Source organism: Canis lupus, chromosome 9, assembly GCF_011100685.1.
Source record: "Canis lupus familiaris isolate Mischka breed German Shepherd chromosome 9, alternate assembly UU_Cfam_GSD_1.0, whole genome shotgun sequence".
In the NCBI taxonomy this organism is placed as follows: Eukaryota; Metazoa; Chordata; class Mammalia; order Carnivora; family Canidae; genus Canis; species Canis lupus.
Window position 1 is genome coordinate 43,126,109 of NC_049230.1, and position 25,875 is coordinate 43,151,983.

At 52.5% G+C, this 25,875-nt stretch overlaps 2 protein-coding genes and 1 long non-coding RNA gene across 9 annotated transcripts in view; 1 reads left to right on the top strand and 2 right to left on the bottom strand.

The window, feature by feature from the left end:
- SEZ6 (seizure related 6 homolog) overlaps positions 1–11,621 on the bottom strand; it is a 45,928-nt gene extending 34,307 nt beyond the window's left edge. For 4 of the 5 annotated variants that reach the window (XM_038548298.1, XM_038548297.1, XM_038548294.1 and 1 more), the window contains exon 1: positions 11,428–11,620. In XM_038548298.1, coding sequence (XP_038404226.1) covers positions 11,428–11,482 — 55 coding nt within the window. In that variant the 5' untranslated portion in view covers positions 11,483–11,620. Of the gene's footprint in view, positions 1–11,427 lie in introns of all 5 variants that reach the window. The other variant, XM_038548295.1, reaches the window with a different exon arrangement.
- Positions 1–25,875, top strand: part of PIPOX (pipecolic acid and sarcosine oxidase) — a 96,370-nt gene that overhangs the window by 38,359 nt on the left and 32,136 nt on the right. The gene's annotated exons all lie outside the window — the stretch shown is intronic.
- On the bottom strand, positions 12,848–18,703 carry LOC119873329. The gene is made up of 3 exons (XR_005364714.1): positions 18,495–18,703; positions 16,663–16,780; positions 12,848–13,128 (listed from the first exon to the last, which is right to left on the bottom strand). It is a non-coding gene; the product is annotated as an uncharacterized LOC119873329 (long non-coding RNA).

Genomic DNA, 25,875 nt, shown 5'->3' on the forward strand with positions numbered 1-25,875 from the left:
TAGCTGGGACAAGGAAGGCTGTAAGGGCAGGGATTGGATTCTCCCTGGTGCCAGGACCAGGACCAACTCAGGCAGCCCAGTGCTGAAGTTGGGCAACTGGAGTTGATCTAGGGAGGAGCCTCCATTCTCTGCCCTTGCCTTACTCCAGGTACCTACCATGGACAGTTCCTCCCAGCCACCCCACCCTGCAAGACAGGGCCACAGGGTGCCAGGGCCCCAGAGTAGGTAGCTTCCAAGTCCCAGACTGGCATCTCTGCACTGCTACCCCCTCCTAGCCCACATCCTGAAGTTCAAAAACCAATACAATTGGGATTACTCCCAGTGCTTGTGTTTGCTGCTGAGCTGAATTAACAGCAGGGTAGCCCTAAGATTCTGGGGCCTCTAAGTCACATGAAGGGGCTTCTTCTGTGTACCAGGGCCAAAGTCCCCTCCCAGACCTGTGATTTTTGCCCTGTGGCTGCTTTTGTCAGCTGCATCTGAGAGGAGATGGATTGGGGGATTTGGCTAGGGATGGAGGGGTGCTGAACCCAGATCCCTGGGCTGCCCTGGTCCTTAATGTTGGTGTATGCTGTGGCTACTCTCTGCCTATGAAGTCACTAGAGTATTTGTTCTTAGCTGTGAGGCAGAGGAGCCTGGTGATGCCTTGTCAGAACCCTGATCCCAGCATGAAAGTAGCTCTCCACTGACAGGCTGTGTGACCTTGAACTTGTCTTGCCTTCTCTGGATATGGCTGGTTTTTCATACAGTATTCAGGCCCTGGCTTCTTAGAGTCTTTGGGTAGGTTGGGTGGAGAGTCACAGTCCTGTCTTTATGGGTGGTACCCAAACTCAGGAGCTGTTGGAGCCCCTTGGTTGGTGGTAAAGGTGAAGGTGGGGGACTGGCAGTGTGGAGCACTGTGCTCTTTTGACTTATCACTTTCCTTTGGTATGGCAGTGGACCCTGGTCTCCTCACCTCTATCTGTTGGCCAGTATTTGCTGAGCACTTGGAAGGCTAGGCTGTGTGTATGTATGTACATGTGTGAGTACATATAATGTATCTATATGTGCATGTATGTGCATGCATGTGTGTGTGTGTGGGAACAACCAGGGAAGTGGAGGACGGAGGTGTGAGAAGAGAACCTAGGGAGGGATTGAATATTTTTGAGCACCTATGGTGTGCCAGGGTCTGCTGGCCTATTCAGCTGCACTACTTGATTAATCCTCCCCATCCCATAGTTAGAGAACAAGACAGCTGTGGGAAGTGGTCTAGCTGGGCCCCGAAGCTGACCTGGGGCTACGTCTGCCCTGATAAACTCAAGAGACAGATGAAAACAGATATAGGAACAAAGAGCCTCAAAAAGCAAGGGTATCCAGAGCCCAGAGGGCAGGCATCCACTCTGAGGAAACCAGAACTGCCTACCTGCTTGGTCCTCCAGATCATACCCTTTGGGGTATGTAGCTGTAGCCTACCCCCTTCCAGCTGGTGCCAGTTTCCAGAGCATCTGGGGCAGTGGTGGGGAGGGACCCAGGCATCCCAAGAGTATAGGGCTGAAACCTCTTTGGGAAGTGCCATGATAGTACCAGAGGTACCTAGAGGTGAAGTGTCATCTCATCCAGGTGTGCTCCCTCCATTGAACTTCCTGATACTTTGAGCCCTTCTCTGACTCTCCAGCTTCTATGGGGAAGACCTAGGAGCTCCTGCCTTACTTCCAAACAGCTTCAGGAAGAGTCACTGGGGCCTGGACTCTCAGGAATTTGGGGAGAAGGTAGGAAGAGAACAGCCTGGGACCTTTTCCCGGGCCCAAGCAGGTGGGATGGAGCCTGATCTGCCCCAGAGTATAGGCCCTGCACCTATGGACAAGTCCAGGCTCCCCTTGCCTCCACAGCCTTGTAGGACTGAGGAGAGAGGGCTTTACCCACCCAGCATTCTACACTGTGAGACTCCCCAGGCTCTGCCTATCCTCCCCACTTCCCCAGCAAGCCTGAGTGGGGGAGGGGAGGGGTGCAGAGCTGCCAAAAATAGCAGCAGCAGTTCCCGCTATAAGTCTCCTCGAGGGGTCAATGGAGCCCAAAGTTGGGGAGGAAAAGGATGGAGGGAGCTACAGGGAGGGGGAAATACCACCCTCAGCTGAGACCTGCTATGCCTACACACAGGGCCACAGTCCCAAGGGTGCAGGGATAGAAGTACCCAGATATGCAGGGACATATGAACGCCAAGGGAAAAATGGACAAGCCAGGTAGAGATGCACACAGACAGGGCTCTTTGCATATCTGGGACTTTTCTTCCCAAGACTCTTAGAAATACCAGATAGACCCAGATGCACAGCCCCCATCCCTTCAGACTTCCCTCTTGTCCCAACCTTGTTTTGACCTCCAAGGACCCTGCCAGGTTGGGTGTATGATTGCTTTGAATTGAGAGGGCTAAGTCCTCCTTCCTTATCCCCTCTAGCCTTGTCTGCTTGAGGCCCTTCCCTACCCTGGGGATACAGGTGCATCAGGGATACAGGTGCAGCAGAGACCAGACTCAGGGTACCACCCAGGTGGCTAGAGTCTCAGGAACACCACGTCAATCTAAGCAGCAGTTCTCTTCCCTGACCTGACTGGCAGGCCAAAGGGAAGATGGGATGGGGGTGGCTGGACCCAGCTGGACACAGCTAGGGCTCTAGTAGGGGATGGGCAAGAAGTGAATGGGAAATGAGGGAAGGGGACAAGGGGAGGCTAGATAAATAAATGCTCTAATGACCTCTCTCAGGCATGCCTTGTTTCATCCCACCTTCATGCATTTGCCTGGAGATGCCAGAGGCTCTTCTGTCCTCAAAAGAAGGTGACTCTCTTTCCCCCATTTCCTCTAACCAGCCAGAAAATAGGGCCTCATGACAGGAGGAGACCTGCCAGCTGCCATACCAGATGTTTCAAATCACTAACACATCCCCTTGCTAAATGTAAATGATGTCTAAGACAGTGTCCATGGGAGCAACAAGCAAGGGTCAAAGGCCCTTAGAAACACCCTGAATCCAACCATCATACCTCTGTACTGCTAACCTTCATACCTACTGTACAGCTGGTGCTCACTCTCCATCCCTGCCTTCGATAGTTCAGCACTGGGCTCTTCCACTGACAATCTGAAAATCAGCCCCTCTTGGTACTAGACAGCTCTGGCTATTGAAGGACCACCACGGGGGAATCCCTGGGTGGCTCAGCACTTTAACACCTGCCTTCAGTCCAGGGCATGATCCTGGAGACCCGGGATCAAGTCCCACATCAGGCTCCCTGCATAGAGCCTGCTTCTTCTTCTGCCTATGTCTCTGCCTCTGTCTCTCTCCTCTGTGTCCTTCATGAATAAATAAATAAAATCTTTAATAAAAAAAAAAAAGGACCACCACCCCAAGTGAGGCTTTTGGTTTCCTTCCATCACCACCCCCTCTGATTTCCTTTGATCTCGATGCTGTTCAATGAAAGAGGTGGGATGGACAGCATGAATCCCCAAGGAGACTGAGGCACAGGAAAGGGACATGATTTGCACAAGCTCAGCCAGCCAGCAAGAGCCAGGACTGGATTTAAGTCCTGGAGGTCCTGGTTCCCTGATGAACACTCTTCTATTCTTCCTTAGCTGATGCCCCCTCTTCCCTGAGGCACGAGTCGGCTCTCCATACTGCCCGATAGCCCCCCTCTCAGGCTCTGGGACTCCCTAGGCACCTGCTGGTTGATGGGACCCAGGCCAGACACTCAGCAGGTGGCTGCCTGGGGGACAAAGGAGCTGGTGCTCAGCTGCTGGGCTGGCAGGGAGGGAAAGCTGTGGGGGGTGGGGTGGAGGGATCTGGTCTAGGAGTGGGGAGAGGCAGGGTCTGCTTCTGTGAAGTTAATAAGGAGCAAGAATGCAAAGGGGGATAAAACAACATGCAAATGAGCATCTGTGTAGAAGGAGTGCTCAGTGGTTTAGGCAATTTTCATAGGGGCTATCCTGTCTGTCCTTCCAGCCCAATGACCAGCAGGGAGGAGGGTCCTGGGGGTAGAGAGAGGAGCCTGTGGGGAGGGAATGAGTGGGGGACCAAGGAGATGGTGAGGTTGATGCCAGGGTGTCAAGATTCTGGCTGGGACCCTAGAGACTGCATGAGGTGGGGCCGGGGCAGGAAGAGACCCACTGCTTGCATTCTGCAGCACAGAACTGGACTTGTTGCCAGGAGCGGCCCTGCAACTGCTCTGTTTGGGGGTTAGGGACACCTAGTCACAGCAAAGATGGGAAAAGTTATGATGGAGGGCACCACAATGGCCTGGCCCAGGGATTCCAGAGGCTTACTGGACCCCCAAAGACCAAATAGGTGAGCCCTCTAGCCTCAGACAAGAAACTGACTCAGAGCAATCCCTGGCTAGGAATCTCCTGTGCTTTCAAAGATCAAGTGGTTGGATCACATACGTAGATGCTGTTTGGCATCTCATTTGTATCTCATTTAATTAAAATCAGAGGGTCCAGGTCTAAATTTGGAGGCAGTCAGAATTGAGCTTATTAGAAGGCATCTCCCTCTCCAAACTGGGTTCCTTTAGGATGGTGATTATGTTGTATTCTTACCTATCAAAGCACCTGATAGGGGCTGAATAGAGGGTTGTTGAATGGAGAATGGATGAGTGGATGAAGGATTGTCAGGCTAAATTCCTAAGGGGAGGCATTTAGCTTTTAGAGGACAGAGAGCCCTCTGGGCTGATCAGGAAAAGAGAGGGTGAGAGAACTGAAATAAGCAGAGGGACACAGGATGGCATTCCAGAAATGGAAAAATGGCTGAGCAAATACTCAGAGGTTGGTCCAAACAACACATGCGTGGATTTAGGGTTCACCCTAGCATCTTGGTCTGGTCTCTCTGTTGCCTCCCTTCCCATGACCACTCAGTTTCTTCTCATCTCCTGGCAGAGTCCCTTATCCCTGCTGGGCCCAGCCAGGACCTCTCACCCCCTCCCCTTCCCGCCAGCCCGCCTGCCAGCAAGGCTGCAGACTCTGTAGCTGGAGACCAGGATTGTTGTTGAAGAAGCGGCAGGTTTGTTTGCTCCAGAGCCCGCTGAGAAATCTCAACAATCGATGACCAACAACACTGCTGGCGGCTGCAGCATCGATCTTCCCTCCCAGGGCTGGCAGCTGGGTGGCAGGTAGGCAGGTGGAGGGAAGCTGGGGCAGGCTTGACACCTGGCCCTGTCTAGGAGATGAGCTGAGCTTCAGGCAAGTTTGGGCTTTCCTGCCTGGGAGTGGTGGGATGGTGGTGGTACCGGGCCTCAGCAGGGGGTACTTGGGGGTAGGGTGGGGCAGCCCAGAGGCCAAGACAGGATTGACTGGTCTTCTCATCCAACAAGGAATGACAAGGTCTTCTCATTCCCAAATGCTGGAAGAATGAGTAACTCAAGGTCACGGACTTCTGAGCCAAGACCAAGATTCACTTGACTCCCAGCTTCATACTCTGTCCTGGTCTCCCAGTGTCAGAGAATGTTTTATTCCTTGCCACTAAGAACTGAGCAAGATAAAATGTCCCTAATCTACAGCAGTGAGGACTGAGGGTAGATATCAGGAAGATAAGTCACTGTCATCATCAGAAATGGGCCGGAAGAAAGGCGCCATTTATGGGTCTCCGTGACAACATGGGATTGAACTTGACCTATAAAATGCAGATAGTAGCTTCTATCTAGAGTATGGAAAGCGGGGATCCCTGGGTGGCTCAGCAGTTTAGTGCCTGCCTTCAGCCCAGGGCGTGATCCTGGAGTCCCGGGATTGGGTCCAACATCGGGCTCCCTGCATGAAGCCTGCTTCTCCCTCTGCCTGTGTCTCTGCCTCTCTCTCTCTGTGTGTGTCTCTCATGAATAAATAAATAAAAATCTTTAAAAAAAATAGAGTATGGAATGGAAAGCATTTAGTACAGTGCCTGGCACGTAGTTGGTACCTAACAAATGCTTGCTAGTATTGTTATTATAGTGATGATAATAGTGATAGTGTCCTGGGTTCCCATGTGCCTGTACTAAAGCTTTGCCTCTGGCTGGGGGAGCAGACACAGTGCTGTCTGTAGACAGGCTTTGCAAAATAGGCAGGCATTTTGGAGTAGCCTGGCTACTTATTGGCTGTGAAGTCCAGGGTCAGTGACTTAATCTCTCTGAAGCTCAGTTTTCCCATCTGTAAAGTGGGGATGGCTAGTCTCTTGTATTAAATAGAAAAAGCATGTGAAGGGCTTGGTCTGAGGGTTCTGGGCTAGGCCTCATACCTCAGTACATGTTTGTGAAGTGAATGAGTGAATTGTGAATACAGGTACTCCAGGGACTGTTGTTTCAGGAGATGTGAAGGCTTTGTGGACATGCATTATTATGATCTTGGATGATGCCCAGGGTCCCCACTTTTCCATTCAAGGGTATGTTAAACTCAGGGCTGCTCCCAAGGCTTCATGTTGGTCCCTCTAAGCTTTGTAAAGATGGCTGAAGCTGAGATGGAGGAGGGGGCTATGATGGGAAGCCAGATGAAATGGGTTTGTCCCTCCCTTACTTCCGTCCCTAATTTCAAATAGGGCTCCTCTCTCAGCCAGCAGACGTGGTAGGCAGGTGCCATGGGAGGGAGTCAAGAAGACTGGGCTCCGGGCTTAACTCCACCACTGTCCACACGTGCAACTCTCATGAATCTATTCAATATGCATTTAATATCTGTCGTGTGCTAGGCTCTGTGCCACTGGGGACACAAGCAGTAATGGCACTAAGGGGTGGCTGGAGAGAGGCTTTAGCTTTCTCAGAATGGCCATCAGCATCCCACCCTCAAGCCACCTCACGCTGACGATGTGACAGCATAATTTGTGGAAGGAAAAGACGAAGTAAAGGCTATAATTTACAGTGGGGATAATTGGCCAACTCTTAGGAAAAGGAAAAAATCCTAACATACAATCTATGTAAAAATAGTGTGCTTGCTACGCAAACTCAGCCTCAAGACACAGTCTCAGCTGCCATGCACCAATCTTTCCTTTCTGACCCTAAACTTCTTCCAGATAGGAATTCTGGAACTGCCCCAAGGTAGAGGGGCTCAGCAAAACAGACTTGGCTGTCTCCTTTCTCAGTTCAGTTTTGCTCCTGGAGAGAAGCATCAAGCAGCCAGGCACTCGTGACTCAACAAGATAGATACCTTAATGAGGGAAACCAGGGGATGGTGGGAGGCCAAGAGTCCCCTGACACGGGCTGGAGGTCAGGTGAAGCTTCCCCTGAAGAATCATAAATATATACTGAAGAATTGCATGAAGTGTCAACCACAGCTAGACCCAAAGCATGAGATGGAATGAGATTGGCCCAGGAGGGGAAAAGAATTTCAGGCAGAAGGAATGGTAAGAGCCCAGGAGCTGTTGAGGACATGGATAGTTTGGCAAATTGAATGGCCTGGCTGGGTGAGTGGGCTTCCTGGATCAGGTGCTTCCTGCTGGAATTAGTCTGGGATGGGCCTTTCCCTTACCTCCCAGCTGCTGACCATGGCTAGCAGCATCGTCTCCCTGACGCTCTACTCTTACATATAGATCTTGGCTCTTTCTCCTTCAGAGCAAGCCAGAAAGCTGGGGACCCAGAAATCTGCCTGACTTGACAAGTCCTTGGAGGCCACAATGTGCTCCCAGGCTTGGCAACCATCAGTTTGGTGCAACTTTACATTGAATCCTTCAGAAAGTAGAGACTTAGAGAGGGCAGAGGCATGCCTGAGGCCACACAAGGGAGCCTGGGCTCTTAGCCTTCAGGGCCAAGAGGTTCCTTCACAAAAGTAATCCTTACCCTCTAGGCCTTTACTCACATCTTTCTTGTTTGGGGGTGGGGTACACAGCTCTGACATTTCTGCCCAGGCGGGGGCGCAACATCCCTGAGCTGAGACCAGCCAGCACCTGCGGGGCCCCCAGAGGAAGGAAGGGGACATAGTGGAGGCAGGCTGAAGGGCTTGGTCGCCCCTGTCTGGGTGGAAGGAGGGGTTCACAAAAGCCGACTTTCTGAAGCCCTCCCACCATTCAGGCAGCCAAGGTGGGGGGGGGGGGGGCACGAAAGATCTAATTAAGCCCAGTTTCTAATTAAGCCCAGCCCCTGTGTCGCCTCACTCCCTATTATTGTCCCCAAGGCATTTTAAGCTGCCACCCTGCTGAGGAGGCTGGGATGGCCGCCAAGGCCTGCCAAGCCTGATGAGCTTAGACCCATGAGGGGCAAGAAGCCAACCTGGACTTCCCCTCCCATCCATGGCAATCTCTGGGTCCTCTAGTCTCCTCAGAAGCCTAGGGGAGCCTCTTGTCTGCCAAGTCTACCTCTGGGGTTCTGAGTGAAATCTAGACTGCCTCCCAAGGGGCCTTATCCCCAGTGGCCACTTCCTGACCCCCAAGTGCCAGACTTCGAGGCAGGGAGCAGGACCTGGCTTGCGCTTCCCTGCAGCCCCCTGACTCTGAAATGTTCCGTTAGAATCCCGCACCTCCCACTGAGTCTGAGGGAAGCAGCAATTACCATTTTAGGTTAAGGCAGCCCTGGTTTGTTAACCCTTTCAGCACTGGGACTCCTGGAGGCCAAGCCCTCGTTCTCTTCTTCCTCCTACAAGCCTTGCCTCCCAGACACCATCCCCTAATTCTTGGCAGACTGAGCAGCCCCTACTTGCAGTCCCCTCCCTCCTTCTTCCTGCCACACACTCCATCAGAATTTAGAGACTGGAAGCATTGGGTCCAAGGTCACAGGGCCAGGGAGGCAGCCTCTGCCCCAGGAAACTCAACCCCACCCCAGTCTCCACCTTCACAATCTCCCCAGGCCACATTCACACATGCAGAGTTTAATTAACTTTATTGATATTCAGAAATTAGGAGAATGACTAAAGGTAATTGCTCATTAAAAATCATTAAACTGACACAGCAGGCCTAGACACATGCCACCCCAACGGCTTTCCTCCCCCACTGTGGCAGGATTGCTGGGGCACCGCCCTCTGGTCTGGAGGATCACAGTGGCCCACAGCGCCCCTCAAGCCAGAGACCAATCTCGACACATCCTCCCCACCCCGCAGTTGGATAGGGGTTGAGCCAGGCCCAGGGTGATCTCACCCTTATCCCCCTTCCAAGGCCTCCGACCTCTGGGGCCCTTCAGCTACTTCTGGGTGCACCCAGGAACATCTCACGGGCTGCCTAGAGCTGTGTCCCTCAATCTATGTGTGAGCCAAGCTTTGGGTGGGTGGGGACCAGTTTCAAGGCCACAAGGCCTCGTGCTCAGCCACCTGGGCTTCAGAGTCTGGCTCGAGGCCTGCCTTCTCATGGCTGGAGCCCCCAGGAGTGCCAAGATGGCTGAATGCACTGCCTCTCAATGAGGAAACTCATTACCCCAACTAGGACCTCGAATCTCCACTGAGATAGAAGGACATGCCAGGGCTTGCCCTGGTCCAGGTCCTCTTTCCTCATGCCTGGCACTGCAGGGCTGCTTCCTCTTCTCCCTTGGGGAGAGAAAATAAAGGTCTTGCCCAGCAGGTGAACTACTACAACATATACCCCTTGGGCAAGTGGCCCCATGGACATTAGAGAGGTCTAGGTGTGTCAGGGAGGGACCCTGACTGGGGGCACACAGGCTCTTGGCCACAGAATGAACAGATTCCTCCCAACTGTTGCACCCATACCTCCAGTGGGGATCCTCCAACTCTCATCCACACCAGCCATCCTCCTGGAGACCCGCAGTCTCACTTCAGCCCTGCAGGGAGCTCTCTGGCAGAGGCTGTGCGGCACACTCTCGGCCTTACACACTCCTCACACTGGCTCACTGCTGAGCCCTCACCCAACATCCAGATCTCCTGAGTGCAGACACACTTGGATCTGTTAATCCAGACACACTGGGCCCTGATTCACACATTCACACTCAGACCCACACACCCACACACCGAGTCTTCAGACATAGGCAGTGAGCCCCAGGGGAGGTGTCCAGAGCAAGACATGGCCAGACCGCAAGACAGGTGCCGAACTCCCAGGGACATCCTTGGATGGTTGGGCCAAGATACAGGCTTCTCCCCTCCTCTCCCTGCCCTCAGCAGGGTGGGGTTTTTGCGACAACCCCCGACCCCCCTGCTGCCCCTGAACGTGAACACTAGGTTCTGAGTTCTGGGAGCCAAGGGAGGACCAGTCATGGGCAGCCAGGGGGCAGGGAAGGACACTGGGCCCCGAGCGACAAGAGCCAGAGGCTCAGAGAGCAGCTTCCGTGTCCCTGGGAACGCAGAAAACTGCCGTCCAGGGGCCCAGCCTGGTCCTGGCCCGGCTGCCCTGACCTCCGACGTGGCCTGAAAAGATCTGAGGAGGTTAGAAACTTCCACCTTCTCCCCACTCCACATCAGAAGCTATGAACCATATACTTTGAGGGCCGGTGGGTCCCAACTCCAAGCAAGATCCCCGTGAACCCACAAGTCCGGCCGGCTGCTGTAGAAGAAAGACCTGGGCGCGTCCGTAGCTTTGATGAATGCTTGTTTGAGCCTGGGCGGCAGGTCCCGTCGAGACTTGGAAACCTTCCTTCCCCCGAGGCACAGAGCCCTCATCCTCTCCCCAACACTCCCTGGCTGCTCACTCCATGGCCAAGCTTCCCTCGACCCGGGACCAATGAAGTTGGAGTCCCGGACTGTGAACGGAGGACCAGGGGCAGCAGGGGTGGGTGCCAGTCCTCCCGCGATGAGTCTGCTGCCGTGGGGTGGGCTGGGGCTGGGCAGGACGGCAGGCCCGGAGGGAGAAGAGCTCTGGGAATGTGCAAGGGGGAGAGTGCAAGGAAAGGACTTTGGGGTGGGGTGGGGGGCAGAGTTCCTAGCCTAGGACCTCAGTTGCTGCGGTCAGAGCGAGCAGCCGAATATGGGTCCCCGGGTCCCCGAATTTCTCCCTGGAATTGTATTCCGGGTTCCGACTCCGGCGTGGCAGCGCGAAGCGGAGGGAGGTGAACGACGTCCCAGTCCCGGGTCCGGCCGCCATCCGGCTCGATCCCTCCGCAGCGAGGGACCGAGGCGCCCGGGAACCGGCAGCAAAGTCAAACGAAGTTTGGCGGGCAGCAGGGAAGGCGGGACCGCGGGCGGCCAGCAGGACCACCCTGACTGACTGCCCCTTGCCCTCTCCTCGCTCCTGCACGCGCCCCGGCGCTGCTAGACGCCTGGAGTGTGGCGAGGTAGCGCGCGGGTGAGCGCGTGAGTGTGTGCGGGGAGGGGGTGGCGTGATGAATTGCAGCAGAGAAATACCATTAGATCCGGGGAGATGATTAAAGGCGAGGTCTTGGCCGGGCGCGAATGGCGGGATCCGCGGCAGCTTCCCGCCGGTGGAGCCCGCGCCCCGCCCGGCTCGGCCGGCGCGGGGGCCAGCGCAGCCGGCGGAGCGCGGTGCTTGCGCGGGGCAGCCAGATGCACGGGGCTGCGCGGCGGTACTGCCCTCTTCCCACCCCCGGGACCCCGCCCCCGCTCCCGTCCTGCCGCCGGACGCCGGGGTCCCTTACCGTGAGCCAGGAGCTCCAGCAGCGAGGGCAGGAGCAGCAGGGCTACCGAGCGCATGGTGCCGGTTGTGGCCGCGCCCCGGGTCGGAGCTACGGCGGGGAAGCGGGGGGCACAGCGGGGCGTAGGCGCGGGGGACAGAGCGGGGTCTTGCCGGGTAGAGGGAGCGGGGCCGCCGCCGCCGCCGCCGCCGCCGCCGCCGCCGCCAGCGCCTGACAGAATCAGCACCACGGCCAGCGCCTGGCGTCGGCGCCGGGGATCGCCGCGCGGGGCTGGAGGCGGGGGCGCGGGAGGAGCGGTTTACCGTAAAGTCTCAAGCAAAGGCGCAGAAGACCCAGCGGCGGGAGCACAGGCTCCCGCGCCGCCGCCAGCTCTGGGGAAGAACTGCCCTGCTAGTGTGGGCACACGGCCCCCTCCCTTCCCGGCTGCCCACGCCCAGCCAAGCCTGCCACCCTCTCCCCTATTAGCAGCCTGTCAAGGAGGTGAGGTTCTCACCTGATTCTCCAGGAGAGCAACCCTCTCGCCACCTCACTCCACCCCATCCTGGTACCTGAGGGCATCAAGGGTGACCTGGGAAGACATTCTCCAGTGAGGCAGCTGGCGAGGCCCGCGTGCCCTTGTGGCAGCTCCGTCTTGGGCTGATAATGAAGATGGCTTTTGTGCGTACAAAGGACAATAAATTATTACTTTGCGCTCAATAAATGCCAGGGCTCCAGGCAGCTGCATCAGCAGCAAACTGTGCTCACAGAAAAGCTTAATTATCCTGATATTATAGTTAAAAGCCAGTGGTATTCACGTCCTGGGAAGACAGTCTTCGCAGGAGGCAACTTGGGCCAATCTGTGGGCAGTTGAAGGTAGTATCCTGGATCCCCTTGCAGCCCAGGGTCTCTAGGACTCTGTCTTGGCAATACCCCCCACCCCGGGCAGCCCCGCAGCACACACACAGGACCAGAAAAATCAAAGTGACAGCCAGTGAGACCAGACCCTTCATGCCTATCTCTACCCAGGTTCCTGGAACTGGTGGAGAAAAGGGGACAGGTATGGAGGATGGGAGCATTTCCCTAGGATATTTTAGATGGAGACTTGAAGGAGGACCAGGGGAATAGCCAGGGAGGCTGTACCATTTCAAGGACATGGAAAAATAAACGTCCATGGCTCTACTTGGGCTCAGGAACTCCAATGATTCATAGGGCAGCAGAAAGGGCACTCATAGTTGTGTCATCCCTGAGACTGATGTTTAGACCTAGGAGATTCTGGCTTCATAGATAGGCTCACCTGAAAAGCCTCAGTGGACACAATGGGACATGACCCTGTGACTGATGATATTTCCTATAGAGGAAGAAGAGGGTTGAACTCCCTGTGGCACCTAGGGAGAAGGACAGCTTTTTGATTAGTGCTTCTCACCTGAACTTGGCTCTTCCTCAAAGCTTTCAGACCCTAGTCATTGTCCAGTGCCCTTCCTGACTTCATCCTGGAAGCAGGTGGCAAGACTTCTACTCTTAATTCTCATTCCTCAGAGGGTCTTTTGATCCTTACTCCACAGTCGTCCAGCTCAGCTCCTCAGATTCTTTCCAGATCCTCTTCCTGTGAGCTCTGGGGAGTCTCCTTGAACTGAATCACCACCCTAAAGAATCCCAGGCATCAGGCAGGTGGAATTATCTGAGGGAGTCACTGGGAGAGGATTGCTGGACAGTCCTTTCAAGAAGCTGAGAAAAAAGAGGGCAGTAGCAGAGATTGGCAGAAGAAGGGGAGTTGACAAAAGAATCAGAGATGAGGAGAGGTGCAGAGGGGAGAAAAAGTTGTCAGCAGAGGAGGGAAGTGGTAGGTTCTATGGCAGAGAGAAGTTTGGGGAAATGCTGGCAAGTGGTATGAGAGTCCTCCTTTCCTCTTTAAAGGTATTCCTGACCTCCTTGATTTCTAGTTCCTCTGGACTCAGCTTGGCAAAAGGAGGGTGAATCATGACCCAGGGATGAACGTTGTATGACAGGATGATTCATGGGGTTTTGGAGGCTGGTGGCAGGCTTGTCTCCTGGAAGCTGGGCTGGGCACTACTCACAAGAGGGAGGGTAAATGGAGCCACTCAAGAACTTGCTATGTTTCCTTCCCTATTGTCTGAACTAAGGTAGGCATTCAGGAGGGTGGGGGTGGGTCCAATGGAGACTACAAGTCCCAGAATGCAGCACTCTGCCTTGAGCTCAGAGGATGGGTTTATAGTGCATGATGGGAATAATAATGCTCCAGGGTTGTCTCTCCCTCCTGAAGATGGTCAACGTGGCCTCTGTGCAATGGGTTCCCAGTTAGGGAACTGGGCCAGACTGGGAAGCAGTAGAGTGTTTGTCAAGCACCCTGTCTATGTCCTCTAAGCGACTCAGTCTACCCAGAGCTCAGCATCACCCACAAACTGAGGACAATAAGATGCCCGAGGGGGTATTCAGCTCTATGCTGTAGGCTTATAGTGTACTTAAGTCATATACACATTTGGAAGTGGCAGCCTTGCAAGTCTCCCTTCACTTGTCTCATTTCTCCCATTTTCTGTGCCCTCCACCTGGCTCTTTAGATCCAGATGACCCTTGTCTACATAATTGCCTAATTGTTTTCCTCATTATCTGTCAACTCTGCGAAGGTGCTTAATAAATATTTGTGAATAAATGATACGGCAGTAGTGGAGGTAGAGGGGTGAGGAAGGAATGTCTAAAGCCCAAGGCAGGTTACTGGTGCCAAAATAGTGCTGTGAGATAGTGGAGAAGGGGATAATTGCTCCTTTTGGGGGCGCAAGGGGGGGCGGTGTCACTGAATGCTTCACACAGCAGGCAAATGGATTGAAACCAAGTCTTAAATAATTTTTAGGTTTCAGTCAGTGGAAAGGAAGAGGGAGGGCATCCAAAGTTGGGGGAGTGGCATATGCAAAGGTAAAGTGGTGGAAAAGGCAAGATAGTTTGGGGTCAGTGAGAAGACTGGCTCTGGTGGAACAGGAAGTCCTTACAGAGGTTTAAGAGGAAGGATGGGAGTAGACTTGTGGCTGGACTTTGTGGTCATTTGAGCTGCAGTACATCCTTGGTAACTATACAGAAGGATTTATCCCATCACAAAGATATCTCACCTAAACAAGGGAGTCTGGAATTGTTAAGGTGGGTTTTCAAACACTATAGCAAGTGGTAGTAACTGAGAAGAGTTCTCTGCTGACTCAGAAGGTTGGTGGGTGGGGTCTGGGTTACAATGGCTGCATTAGGATTGAGGGCCAGAGGGAGGGAAGTGGGGCTTTCCAAACCCAAGGACCTTTGCAGCCTCTGCCCAGGCAGTGCCAGACAACCAGCCCATATCCCTGGAGACGCCAGCTTCACTTTCCCGCTTCCAAACAGCCCATCAATTTGCAGGATCACAGGCACACTGGTGACTTATTTTGAAGTCTCTGCCTTCAAACTGGATGACACTTGCTTTCTGAGCAAGAGAAGAAGAAAATGAGCCTCCTCCAAGAGAGCTCTCAAACCAGAGCTACATCTTCTGTGGAGCCAAGGGAGTTTTGGAGTTCTAGGGAAGCAGGGGCAAAAGACTGCCACCTGACTCTAGAGATTCCCAGGGGCACAGAGCTGCCTATTCAGCTCCCCCACTCTGCAGAGGGACTCCCGGACCTGGCATCAGCTTGAACAATCTGGGATACTATGCTTCTTCAGTCAGGCTTCCTGGAGTACTCAAAGTCAACCCTTTGAATTTAGGGGTAGGAGGAGGTCCCTACCCTGGTAAATGGGGAGTCCTGGCATCTAGGCATTTGCTTCCAGGGGCAGGAGCACATCAGCTGTAGCAAGACCCCAGGGTGGATGGAGACAGTAGCATAAAGTGGCTTGATGTGAGCTGCTTTCCATCTCTAAACCAAGGCTTCTAGCCTGTCCATCACCCCCAGCCAAGGCCTTTGATCCTCTACAGCTCCATAAATGTTTAATGGCACCGGCTGGACAGAAATGAGGCAGGTGCTGGGATGGAGAGACTGGGAATAGGACTTAAAATCCACAATGTTGGCTAGATTATTTTCACGCAGGAGCCCTGGGATAAGTGGGAGGAAGCCTCCCCACTCCATGTGACAGGAGAAGTCCCAGGGTTCAAGTTTGTGGGACTAATAAAGGAAACTCTTTGAAAACCCACCAAGGGGCTGAAAATAAAATGAATAATCAATTGCAAAAGCCCAACCCCGATTTTGATTGAAGGAGAAAGATGGAAAGTTAAATGACAATCAAATGCAAATACAGCTCAACAAACACCATGGCAATTACCAGGCGTAGGAACCACATGGTGCTTGCAGGCAGCAGGGGTTGGCAATTTGGAAGCCTGGGCCTGTGCAGAGGTGATGGGCGTGGGGCCGTTTTAATGGACAATTAAATAGATGCAAAAAAAAAAAAAAAAAAACACAAAAAACCCCACAAAACCCTGCATCTATTTTGCATATACTGCTAATGAGTGGGGATCCAGAATCCTGGTATTCAGGGGGAGGCTATGCCAAGTTCTCTAGCTGCTTCTGCACCATTTCAGAATAGAGGCGGCCCTGAGTGCTTGAGAGGTGATACCAGGGGAGGCACATGAATCAGAGGACCTTGAGAGGGTCACGGAAGTCTCTTTGGAATCTTCACACCAGCTGGTGCTGAAGGGATGAAGGCTGAGGTTGAAGGGAGTCTGTGGGGTCCTCCAAGAAAGGGCTTAAAGTGTTGGTCTTCCAACAGCCCAAAGGCCCGATGAGAACAGCCTTCTCCTCTAGATTTGCATAATGTTTTGTATCTCATTTGAATGCTATTAATTTGGTGTCAGGCTAGGTTGGCACAGTGTAGAAAAGAGAACAGCTGGCCTTCTCCCTCCCCTACGTACCCTGAGGCTCACCCTGAGCATTGTCCTCCCTAACTTGGGGAGAAGGCCTCCCCTTCCACCATCACCTCAGTGTTCCCTGGCACTTGGAGAGTCCCTTGGTGAAGCCAGCTCCCAAAAGCCAAGGCTGCCTGGGCAGAGTGGCCACCTGCAGACTTATACTGAAGGAAGAAGAAAGGGTCCCTTGAGGTCACTCTTACCAGACCCACAGATACTGTGAGAGGATGCTGGCGGCCTTCTCCCCAAGCAATCAAGGTGGCTTGACTTGGAAAGGGTCCAAAGATAATAACCAGGAGAGGGAGGGAACAAAGACAGGTGATAATCCCAGAGAAATATAGAAGGCTCTAGAAATAAAATTCCCTGAACTCAATATTTCTAGTGCTTGAACTTACATAAAATACATCTGTCCAGAGGCATTGGGTTAATGGTGGTGTGGCCATAGAGCGGGGGTCCTGGTCCCAGGATGATGGCCATGTGATGAGGGAGTGGGTCACCAGAGAGGCTGAGCCCCTGAGAAAGGAGGAGAAAGCCTAATGTGTATCCTGAGGCTGCCCTGGGCAGCTGGGCCTCAGGAAGCTATAGTCAGCTGGAGTGTGGGGGTGGGAAGAACAAAGCTTCCCAGGTGTCCTCAAAGGCATCTTAGTTCTTTGCTATGTGGAACCAGTTAGGATGTTCAACTGACTTCTTGCCTGGGTGGTCTGCCCTGGAATCTTGGTCAATAGATGCGAGACTACTTATGCACAGAACAAAGAAGGAGGAGGTGCCACTGACCAAAAGGTGGTCTTTTGTCAGGAAGAGTCCCTCTACCCAACAGAATCCTGGGCCACTCCTCCCACTTCTGAGAACTAGGGCAGGATGAGGGTGGTGGAAGCATGAACAAATATCCACCCAGATTGACCTCATACCCCTGTCCCAAACAGTACTCACTCTGGGTCAAGCCATAGCTGGGGGACAAAAGAATGCTCCATACCCTTTTTTTTTTTTTTTTTAATGACTGAGACAAATTGGGGGGTTGCTTTGAATAATGTGAGAGGATAATTGAGTAGGCAGTGTCATTGTTCCTATTGTACAGAGGAGGACACTGAGGCCCTGGGAGGCTGAGTGATTTGCAGGTAGTTCATGGTGATACCAAGATATATTAACAAGGCACAGCAGGTAGGCATAGGTGCTGGTGGGCCTTGACAGGGGTAGGTTGTGGGAGGACCTCAGGCTCCCTGAACCTCTGGCCTGTGTCCTGGGTTCACCTGCAGGGGACCTGTGCCTACATTCTCTCCCCTGGCTCAGGATATGTCTGTGGAGGATATGCTGCTTGGAATAAGTGAGGGCAGGGCTGGTCACTTATTAACTAATTCACTAGACAAATATTTATGAAGTATCCACTGTCTTAAGTGCTAGGGGTGCAGAGGTGAGTGAAACAGACACTGCCCTTGCTGGCTCAGAGCTCAGAGTCTAGAATGGGAGATCTTACCCTGAATGGGTAAATACAAACTGTAGCATATCAGGTGCTCAGGAGAGGTTCATAGGCAGTAGCAACTTCACTGGGGGTTTGACCTAATTAGGGAAGGCTACCTTGAAAATGTGTTGATGGAGTAGAAAGCCACAGGACAAGTAGGTGTTACATGATTGAAGAGGGACAGGAAGTGCATTCCATGCAGAGGGAACAGCATGTGCAAAGTCCTGGAATCAGCAGGACTAAGAGGTGATTAATGTGGCTGGATTGTAGAAAAGAAGTATGTGGTGGGATGCAGTAGAGAGGTAGGCAGGTGTGGAGCTCCAAAGCTTAGTGGGGCTGTACATGATCTAGGTTCCCTACCTGCCCGTTATGTCCATCCAGTCATCTGTCCATGCCCTCCCTCATTCTACCCAATTACCTACCTAATTTGTTCAATGCCCTCTCCCTTGTTTGTTTCCTTGTTTGTTTGCTGCATGAGGGAATGTTTATTGGTGCTGGGATCTGAGGGCAATATAGAGAGGCAGAGCTCTCAAGGAGCTCCCAGACCAGGGAGAGGAGATAGAGTCTAGAGTCTCAACTCACTGTAATGTGGCATATCTATCTCTACAAGGTGCTTAAACAGGATAATAAAAGCCCTAGAGGCCATCTCCCATGGTTCAAGTTTTCTAAGACAAGGCATCATCATCCCCTCCATGGGGATCTTTCAGCTACATGGTTCCTCCTGATGTGCAATCTCATTCCTTTCTGCTACAAAAGTAGCCCACTTCTTACCACTCCAAGGTGGAGTGTGTTTCTGATGCTTGTATTCACTGACCCTTCTTTTGGGTCTCAGGGGTCTCATACTTTCAGGAGAACACAGGGAAACATGGCCAGGTCTCCCTGAGACATCAGAATCCAGCTCCAGACATTTTCTTTTCTGGGTGTGAAAATAGGACAGAAACCCTGGATGTCCCTCAATTCCAGCCATGCATTTCCACCCTCCACTCCTCCTTGAACTACTTGTCCTCTGCTTGTGACATCACAATGGTCTCTATGGCAACTGATTGTGAGGTCACCAATCCTTAAAGCAACAGAATCTGTGGATCTGGACAATGGCCTGAAGGAGAGAGGGTGAATTCAAAATGGGGCTCCAAGAAGAAAACCCTCTCCTACTAGGAAAGGGCCACCCAAGTCCTACGGAAGGGAGGAGGGCTCCACTTCGACCCCCTTTGCAGAGAGGGGTAAAAACAATTTATTGGTCTTGTCTTCACTGGAAAGCTTCTACACTGACACTGAGCCCCTCCCAAATTGCCCTTGAAGGTAGAACTTCATATAATCTGACTCAGATGGACTGCAGAAATTGATGGGGTGGCTGAGCAGCATCCTTGGGTCACTAACTTCACCCAGGTATCACTGGGAAGTAGAGGCGGGAGTGTGGTTCTGCTCTCAGCCCCATTGACTCAGAAAGTCTGGCCAAGACCTGGTGTAAGTTTGAGCTTTGATTTCCCCATCAGGGAAAGAGGGAAGGCACTAAGGAGCCTTGTTTCCTGACTTATAGGATAAATAACAAATTGGCTTAAGGCTGTGGGCCTGCCCTCTGTCTTCTGTGAGTGAGTAGGGGGTGGGAGGGGGGAGTGACAGTGAGTGGAGAAGGGTGGAGGTGGGCACACTAGGGGTGTTTTTAGATTGGCCGCTGGTTTTTCTGAAGCCATGTTAGTGGTTTGGGAGAGTAGGACCCACTGGAGAGGGAGACTGCTTATCAAAGGGCTAAGGGGCTAGTGCCCAGGCTTGGAAGTCAGGTCCAGGTTTAAATCATCCCAATCTCATGCTTGCCTTGGGCAAGTTTCTGGGCCTCTTTGGGCCTCTGCTTCCTTACTTAGAAAGGGAAAACAGGGGTGCCTAGGTGGCTCAGTGGATTAAGCATCTGCCTTCGGCTCAGGTCAGGATCCCAGGGTCCTGGGATAGAGCCCTGCAGGGAATCTGTTTTTCCTTCTCCTTCTGCCTGCCGCTCCCTCTGCTTGTGCTCTCTTTCTCTCTGTGTCAAATAAATAAATAACATTTAAAAAAAAAGAAAAAGAAAAAGAAAGGTAAAACAGTACCATTTGCCTTTCAGAAAGGTATTCAGGGAGATAAACTGTAGGAAGGCTGGGCACAGAGTAGGTAGTCAATAAATGCTTATTATATTCACTTATCTGTGCCCTTAGCTTTTAGCTTGGGTTTTGCATCTTTTATGTGCTTTATTATTTTTTTTATTTTTATTTTTTTTTAATTTTTTATTTATTTATGATAGTCACACAGAGAGAGAGAGAGAGAGAGAGGCAGAGACACAGGCAGAGGGAGAAGCAGGCTCCATGCACCGGGAGCCCGATGTGGGATTCAATCCTGGGTCTCCAGGATCGCGCCCTGGGCCAAAGGCAGGCGCCAAACTGCTGCGCCACCCAGGGATCCCTTTTATGTGCTTTATTAATGCTTGTGACTGAAAGTATAGCATAGGAATCGAGGACAGTGCTTAGAGCAGGGGAAGTCAATGAACCTGGGTTCAAATCCCGATCCTTACAGCCTGGCATATGGTAAATGCGTGATGGATGGTGGCAATGTGCTCAGGCTCGAGGAGGGCTGTTTTGACACATGGCTCCCAGTTTCTGTTCACTGTCAGCTTTAAGAAACGGAAGTTAATCCGTGGTGCGTCCGGAACTGGAGAGTGGTTGAACCTTGAGACAGGGGCATAAGAATGGCAGCCTGCTCGGGAAGGGGTGACCACTCGCTCATGCCAGTCACAGGCCCCGGGGCCCTGGCTGGCCTGGTGCTCCTTGAAGTCAGGGCCGGGCAGTGTCTCAGTCATCAGTGAAGCCCAGGCCAGGGCCTAGCACATGGCAGAGGCTCAGGAGCGGTTAAAGTCCATGGAGTTAGATGATGTCTTATTGACCGTACCCTGGCTAACATGTTGTATGTACACTTCATGCCAGGCTCTGTTCTAAGCTCTTTACATGTTGTCAAGCCCCACAGCAATTTATGGAATTGATGATATTATCTGTCTTTAAAATGAGAAAAGAGAGAGGCTAGGAACATAGCCCAAGGTCACACAGTTGGTAAGTAGCAATGGGGTTGGGATTTGAACTCAGGTCCCCTGGCTCTAGAACCTGCGCTCTTCACCCCCATGGTATGTCCAGCCTCACGGGCCCTATCCATCCATTTTGCCACAGTCACCACCATGAAGTCCCTCCTCCACCTCTCCCTCCTGCTCCTGTCTTCTTCCAGCTGAGCCTGGATCCAGTGCAGCCCAGTGCAGAATGCAAATTCTGCCCCCACCAGCCTCAACCATCTGCCTCCCCCTCTGCTGAAATAAAGCTGTGACTGCCACTGCCACCACCACAGCCAAAGCCACCACCGGATCCCTTGCTTATTTCAAGTCCTTCTAAAGCTTGTTGAGTTCTTAACTTATTAAAGATAAGCACATGGAAATAGGGAGCAAATCTCTTTATTTATGACATAATCTCCAGCCCAGAAAAGCGGCAGGAACAGTGTTGCCTATATTAGGGAACCAATAGGAAAAAAATCAATTAGATCCGCCAGAGCGTTTCGCTATTAACTTTCTTCTGATGTTTCTCTTAAGGCTGGCCGTGGGGGTCCCTGCCAGCCACAGGCTGCAAGAGAGAGGAGAGCTTTGCAGCAACAGCAAGGAATGTCACAAGAAAGGCAGCAGACCAGGCTACCAGACGGGCCTGTGAGTCTCTCCATCCAGGGTCTCCTCGGCCCTTCAAACCTCAGCTGAGAAGTCCTATGTGGTGCTCCTTGCTGCATGTCAGCTGGTGTCATCAGGGGCAGCTTGTTATTCTTTGCTTCTTGCAGACCTGAACTCCAAGGCTAATCACATCTCCGCCACATCCTTAGAGGGAAGGATCCTCTTCTTCCTGGGAGAACATTATTCTGGTGGGGCTCTCGTTGGCTGATCTTTAGCAGAGTTGCTTTCTGCAGGGCGACACTGCCTGGGACTGGCAGCCACCTCATGAGGTCCTCATGCTCACCCGCCTGCCTCCTGGAGCAACTTCCAAGCTGTCTCCCATGCATAGGATGCTCCCTGGTTCCTGAGATCCTGCAGCAAGGGGGATGTCCTGGCTCCCATAGTAACCAAGGCTTCATCTCCCCAAAGGCAGGGCATCGTGGCTCATTCACTTGTGTTTCCTTGGGGCCAAGTAGGTAGCAGGCGCTCAGTAAATAGTCATTGAATCAATAATTATGGTAATAATAACTCCATTACGTTTACTCTGTGCCAAAGCTGAGAAAGGCAGATGCTTTTTTTATACCTAAAGCAGAACCCTTCTGCTTCTCCCTGAACCAGAAGAGGCTTCCAGTGTTTTGTTTTGTCTTATTTTTTTAGCCAGAAGCAGAGGTGGCAGCAGGTAGGAGAAGTATCATAATCCCCACTTTACAAGGGAAACTGATGCAGTAAGAAATAACTTGTCCAGGCTAACAAGTGAATGATACGCTCTTTTAGCTCCATCCACTTTTAGTCATTAGGAAGTCCTTCTTGAGGTCTAACCTAAACCTTTCTTGTTTCTTTTTTCTTTTTCTTTTTTCCTTTCTTGTTTCAACAGCACCAGTCCCTTCTCTGTCCCATGCAAACTTTCACTAGTTGAGGAGCATCCGCCAGCTCTTTGCACGGGTTGGCCTGCAATGAATATTAAACAGGAAACCTCACAGAGGCCAGCCCTGCAGGGCAGGCAATGAAACAACCCTCCTCATGCCTGTTCATTATTATAATTAATATTGAGCTGGGGTTGGTGGCGACCTCGCCCTCACCAGGTATTGGGGCTATTTTAGAAGCTTATTCAGATCAATGACAGACAGCTCCAAATAGATAAACTCCCTGCCATCCAGACGAATCAATTGTAACACTGCCGTCACAACAAGCCCAAGAAATCAATCTGATTTCAGGCGACATGGTAACTCAGCACTGGGCAAGCTGGTTTTAATTTCCGTGTGGCTGAGACCCAGCTTCCTCTGCGCACTGGAACACCCCTCTCTCCCAGCCAGTGTGCCCAGCTCACAGGTGTCCAGGCAGGCTCTCAGAGGACTCAGGCCAAGAGGGCAGTCACATGGAGACAGGATGACTGGGAGGTCATGTGACCTTGAGGAAGGCTCTGGAACCCCCAGACCCAGGAGGAGCTGAGTCAGACCTGCTGCTGGGATCCTTGTTTTGCTGGCTTCAGCTCCGATTTTTCCGCTGCCCTCTGCAAAAGCCGGGCCTGGAGGCCTTTCTGGGCTGCCTCCCAAGTCAGGGAGCTGCAGAGGTGATCTGCTTACCTGAGGCAGCGGGACAACTGCCCTTCTTGGGCTTGGAGATGGAATTTGTCTAGCAGGAGAGCAAAAAAGCTCTCCAGAGCAGATACAGCCATTTATTGGGTGCTTACTTTATGCCCGGGCACTATGCTAAGTATTTCACACCTCATCTTAACCCTCATAACAGCCCAAAGAGATAGAGAAATTCTCTACATTTTTGTAGAAGAGGAAACCAAAGCTTAGAGAAGTTAAGTAACTTGTCCTGAGTCACACAGCTGATAGGAAATGAAGACCGGATTTGAACCTGGATCTGTTAGACTCTCTTCCCTAAGCCTTAGCCACCAATACTGTCTTAAAGATGACATGCCCTCATTCTCCCCCTCCTGGATCCTATCAGGTTAAATGAAGCCATGCTTTTCCACCACGGTGCCAGGGAAGGGAGACTCTCAGGAATTCTCACAACCGGCACAATGAATTTCCTGAACTTTCACCCTGATGTTCTGGGGTGTTGAGGAAACAGGAGGGTCAGGAGTCCACACTGGTCATCTCACATTTCAGCACATAATCCCTTTCCCTCCCCCAATCCTGTTAATATATCTAGGTGGTGAGGAGTGGGGCCTGGGCCAGGCAGCAGGGTGTTCTAAATGGCCAAGATTAGGGCTTTTCAAATATATTTTAGCTAAGAAACTCTCTAATTAGGAGACAAGGATACAAACAGATGAAAATGGATCTGGTCCGGGCAGCCCTGGTGGCTCAGTGGTTTACTGCCGCCTTCAGCCCTGGGCATGATCCTGGAGACCCGGGATCAAGTCCCACGTCAGGCTCCCTGAATGGAGCCTGCTTCTCCCTCTGCTTGTGTCTTGGCCTCTCTCTCTGTGTCTCTCATGAATAAATAAATAAAATCTTAAAAAAAAAAAAAAGAAAATGGATTTGGTCAGCTGGCAATAGGGGGTTGGGAGCCCTCCTGCTAAATCATTCTCTCACCTCCAGAGCAGTGGTCCCCCAACCCCCCACCCCCGGCCTTCTAGTGCTTCAGTTAAGCCCTGGGCCTGGCTGATTTTCTGGCTCCAACACTATCTTTCAGCCACCAGCTACCTTGAGTCTGTTCTGGACTTACAGCATGGTAATTTAGGTGCTAAGTGGGCAAAGCTGCTCCTAGTTCCCCAGGGAGGCCACATATCCATCTCCTTTGGGGATTAGTGTTGGGCATTTCAGGGAGGCATAGATCTGGGAACCAGATGGCCCTGGATTGTGAAAGGGCTCTTCCGTCTGTCCTGGGGAGCAAAAGGCCTGGGCTGGCCCTCGTGGGAGGTGGATGCCTGTTCATCATGCTCAGCACCTTGTGTCCTCCCTGAGGGAAGCAGGGATGTCTGGATCCTGAAGCCTAGCAGTGGAGAATGTGACACAGTACCACACCGGCAGTAAGCAACTGAAGCAGATTCACATTCAGACCTGTGTGGCTCCAGAAGGTGGTGGGTGATTGCCTGCATTCTCTCCTCTCCAGACCATGGCTACCCCTCCTGCACCCCCCCCACTCCTGCATTCTGCATGAAATCATCAGTCCTTCCACCCACCAAATACAGAATATAGAGATAAACTCAAATTGTAGCGAGAGGGAATGGGATTAGATACTGGCAAGGAGGTCCTGATTCATGAGCTAGTGCTGTAGGAGGGGTCAGGGGGCAGGCAGTGTGCTCTCTTCCTGGGGAGGGGGGGGAGGCTCAAGATAGGTCTCAGTTCATCTGTCCCCTGTGGCTCCCCCTTCCTGAAAGCCACCGAGAGACAAGATGACCTCTGCTGCGAGAGGCTTTGTCTTTTATTTTTTGAATACAGAAATAACTGCACATGGTTCCACAACTAAGGGGTCGGAAGCCCATCCAGCGAAAGCGTTCCTCCCACCCAATCTCCCAGTACTCCCCAGAGGCAAGCACACTGGATCCGTTTCCTGTCTAGACATATACAAATAGGGACCCATACTCTCTTTCTTTAGTCCTATTTTTAATACACAAGATATAGCATACCCTACACACTGTTCTGTGCCGCGTTTTGTCACCTGACAATATATCTTGGAGATTACTCCGAATCAGTACATAAAGAGCTGCCTTACTCTTAGGTGTCTTTTTATGGTCACAGGCTTCTGGGGAGCTCAGAAGTAATCAGATCTGGTTTGATTAGCTTCACATTTCCATTTACGACGTCGCCGCCCAGAGAGGGCAGGAAAGCTCTCCAAGGTCACGCAGCAAGGACTAGGGAGGCGCGCCGGCTTCTCCCCCCATCCTGTCCCCAGCCCCTGCCCCAGCCACCTCGGGGCCGAGCGGGGCGAGGAAGGCAAGGGAGAGGGCGCCTCTAATTGAAATGCTGGCCGCGCGCTCGTTTGCAATCGGCACCTGGAGGTGCGCGGTGCGGCTGCGGGTGCGGGTGCCGGTGCGGGTGCCGAGCGTGGCCAGGCCTGGGGCGCCGGGCGGGGCGGTGGGGCTGGGGGTTCGCGGGGAGGACGGGCGGCGGCCAATTCCCGGGAATCCCGCGGCGGCGCGGGCTCGGCGGTAATGAGCTCCCGGGCCGAGGTGAGCTTCCCCCGCTGCTCACACGGCAGCCGCGTGGCACCAAAGGAAACGGGTACTTTTTTTCTTCCGTGCCTGACAGCTCATTAGAAGAATTAATTTACTCCAGCGTTTGCAGTTTAAAGGACATTATTTACTGGTTAATTGTTGTTATTACAAAATGTTAAATATCATTATTTATTTCCCAGGCCCTGACAGCGTCGCTGACGGGAATTTATTAGGTGAGGCCGTATCACCCTGGTGGGCGCCCCTGTGCGGGGCAGGGCGAGGCGGCAAGCTGGTTTGCCCCTGGGCCGGGACCTCTGCGCAGGGCAGGCCCTTGGAAGGGCAGA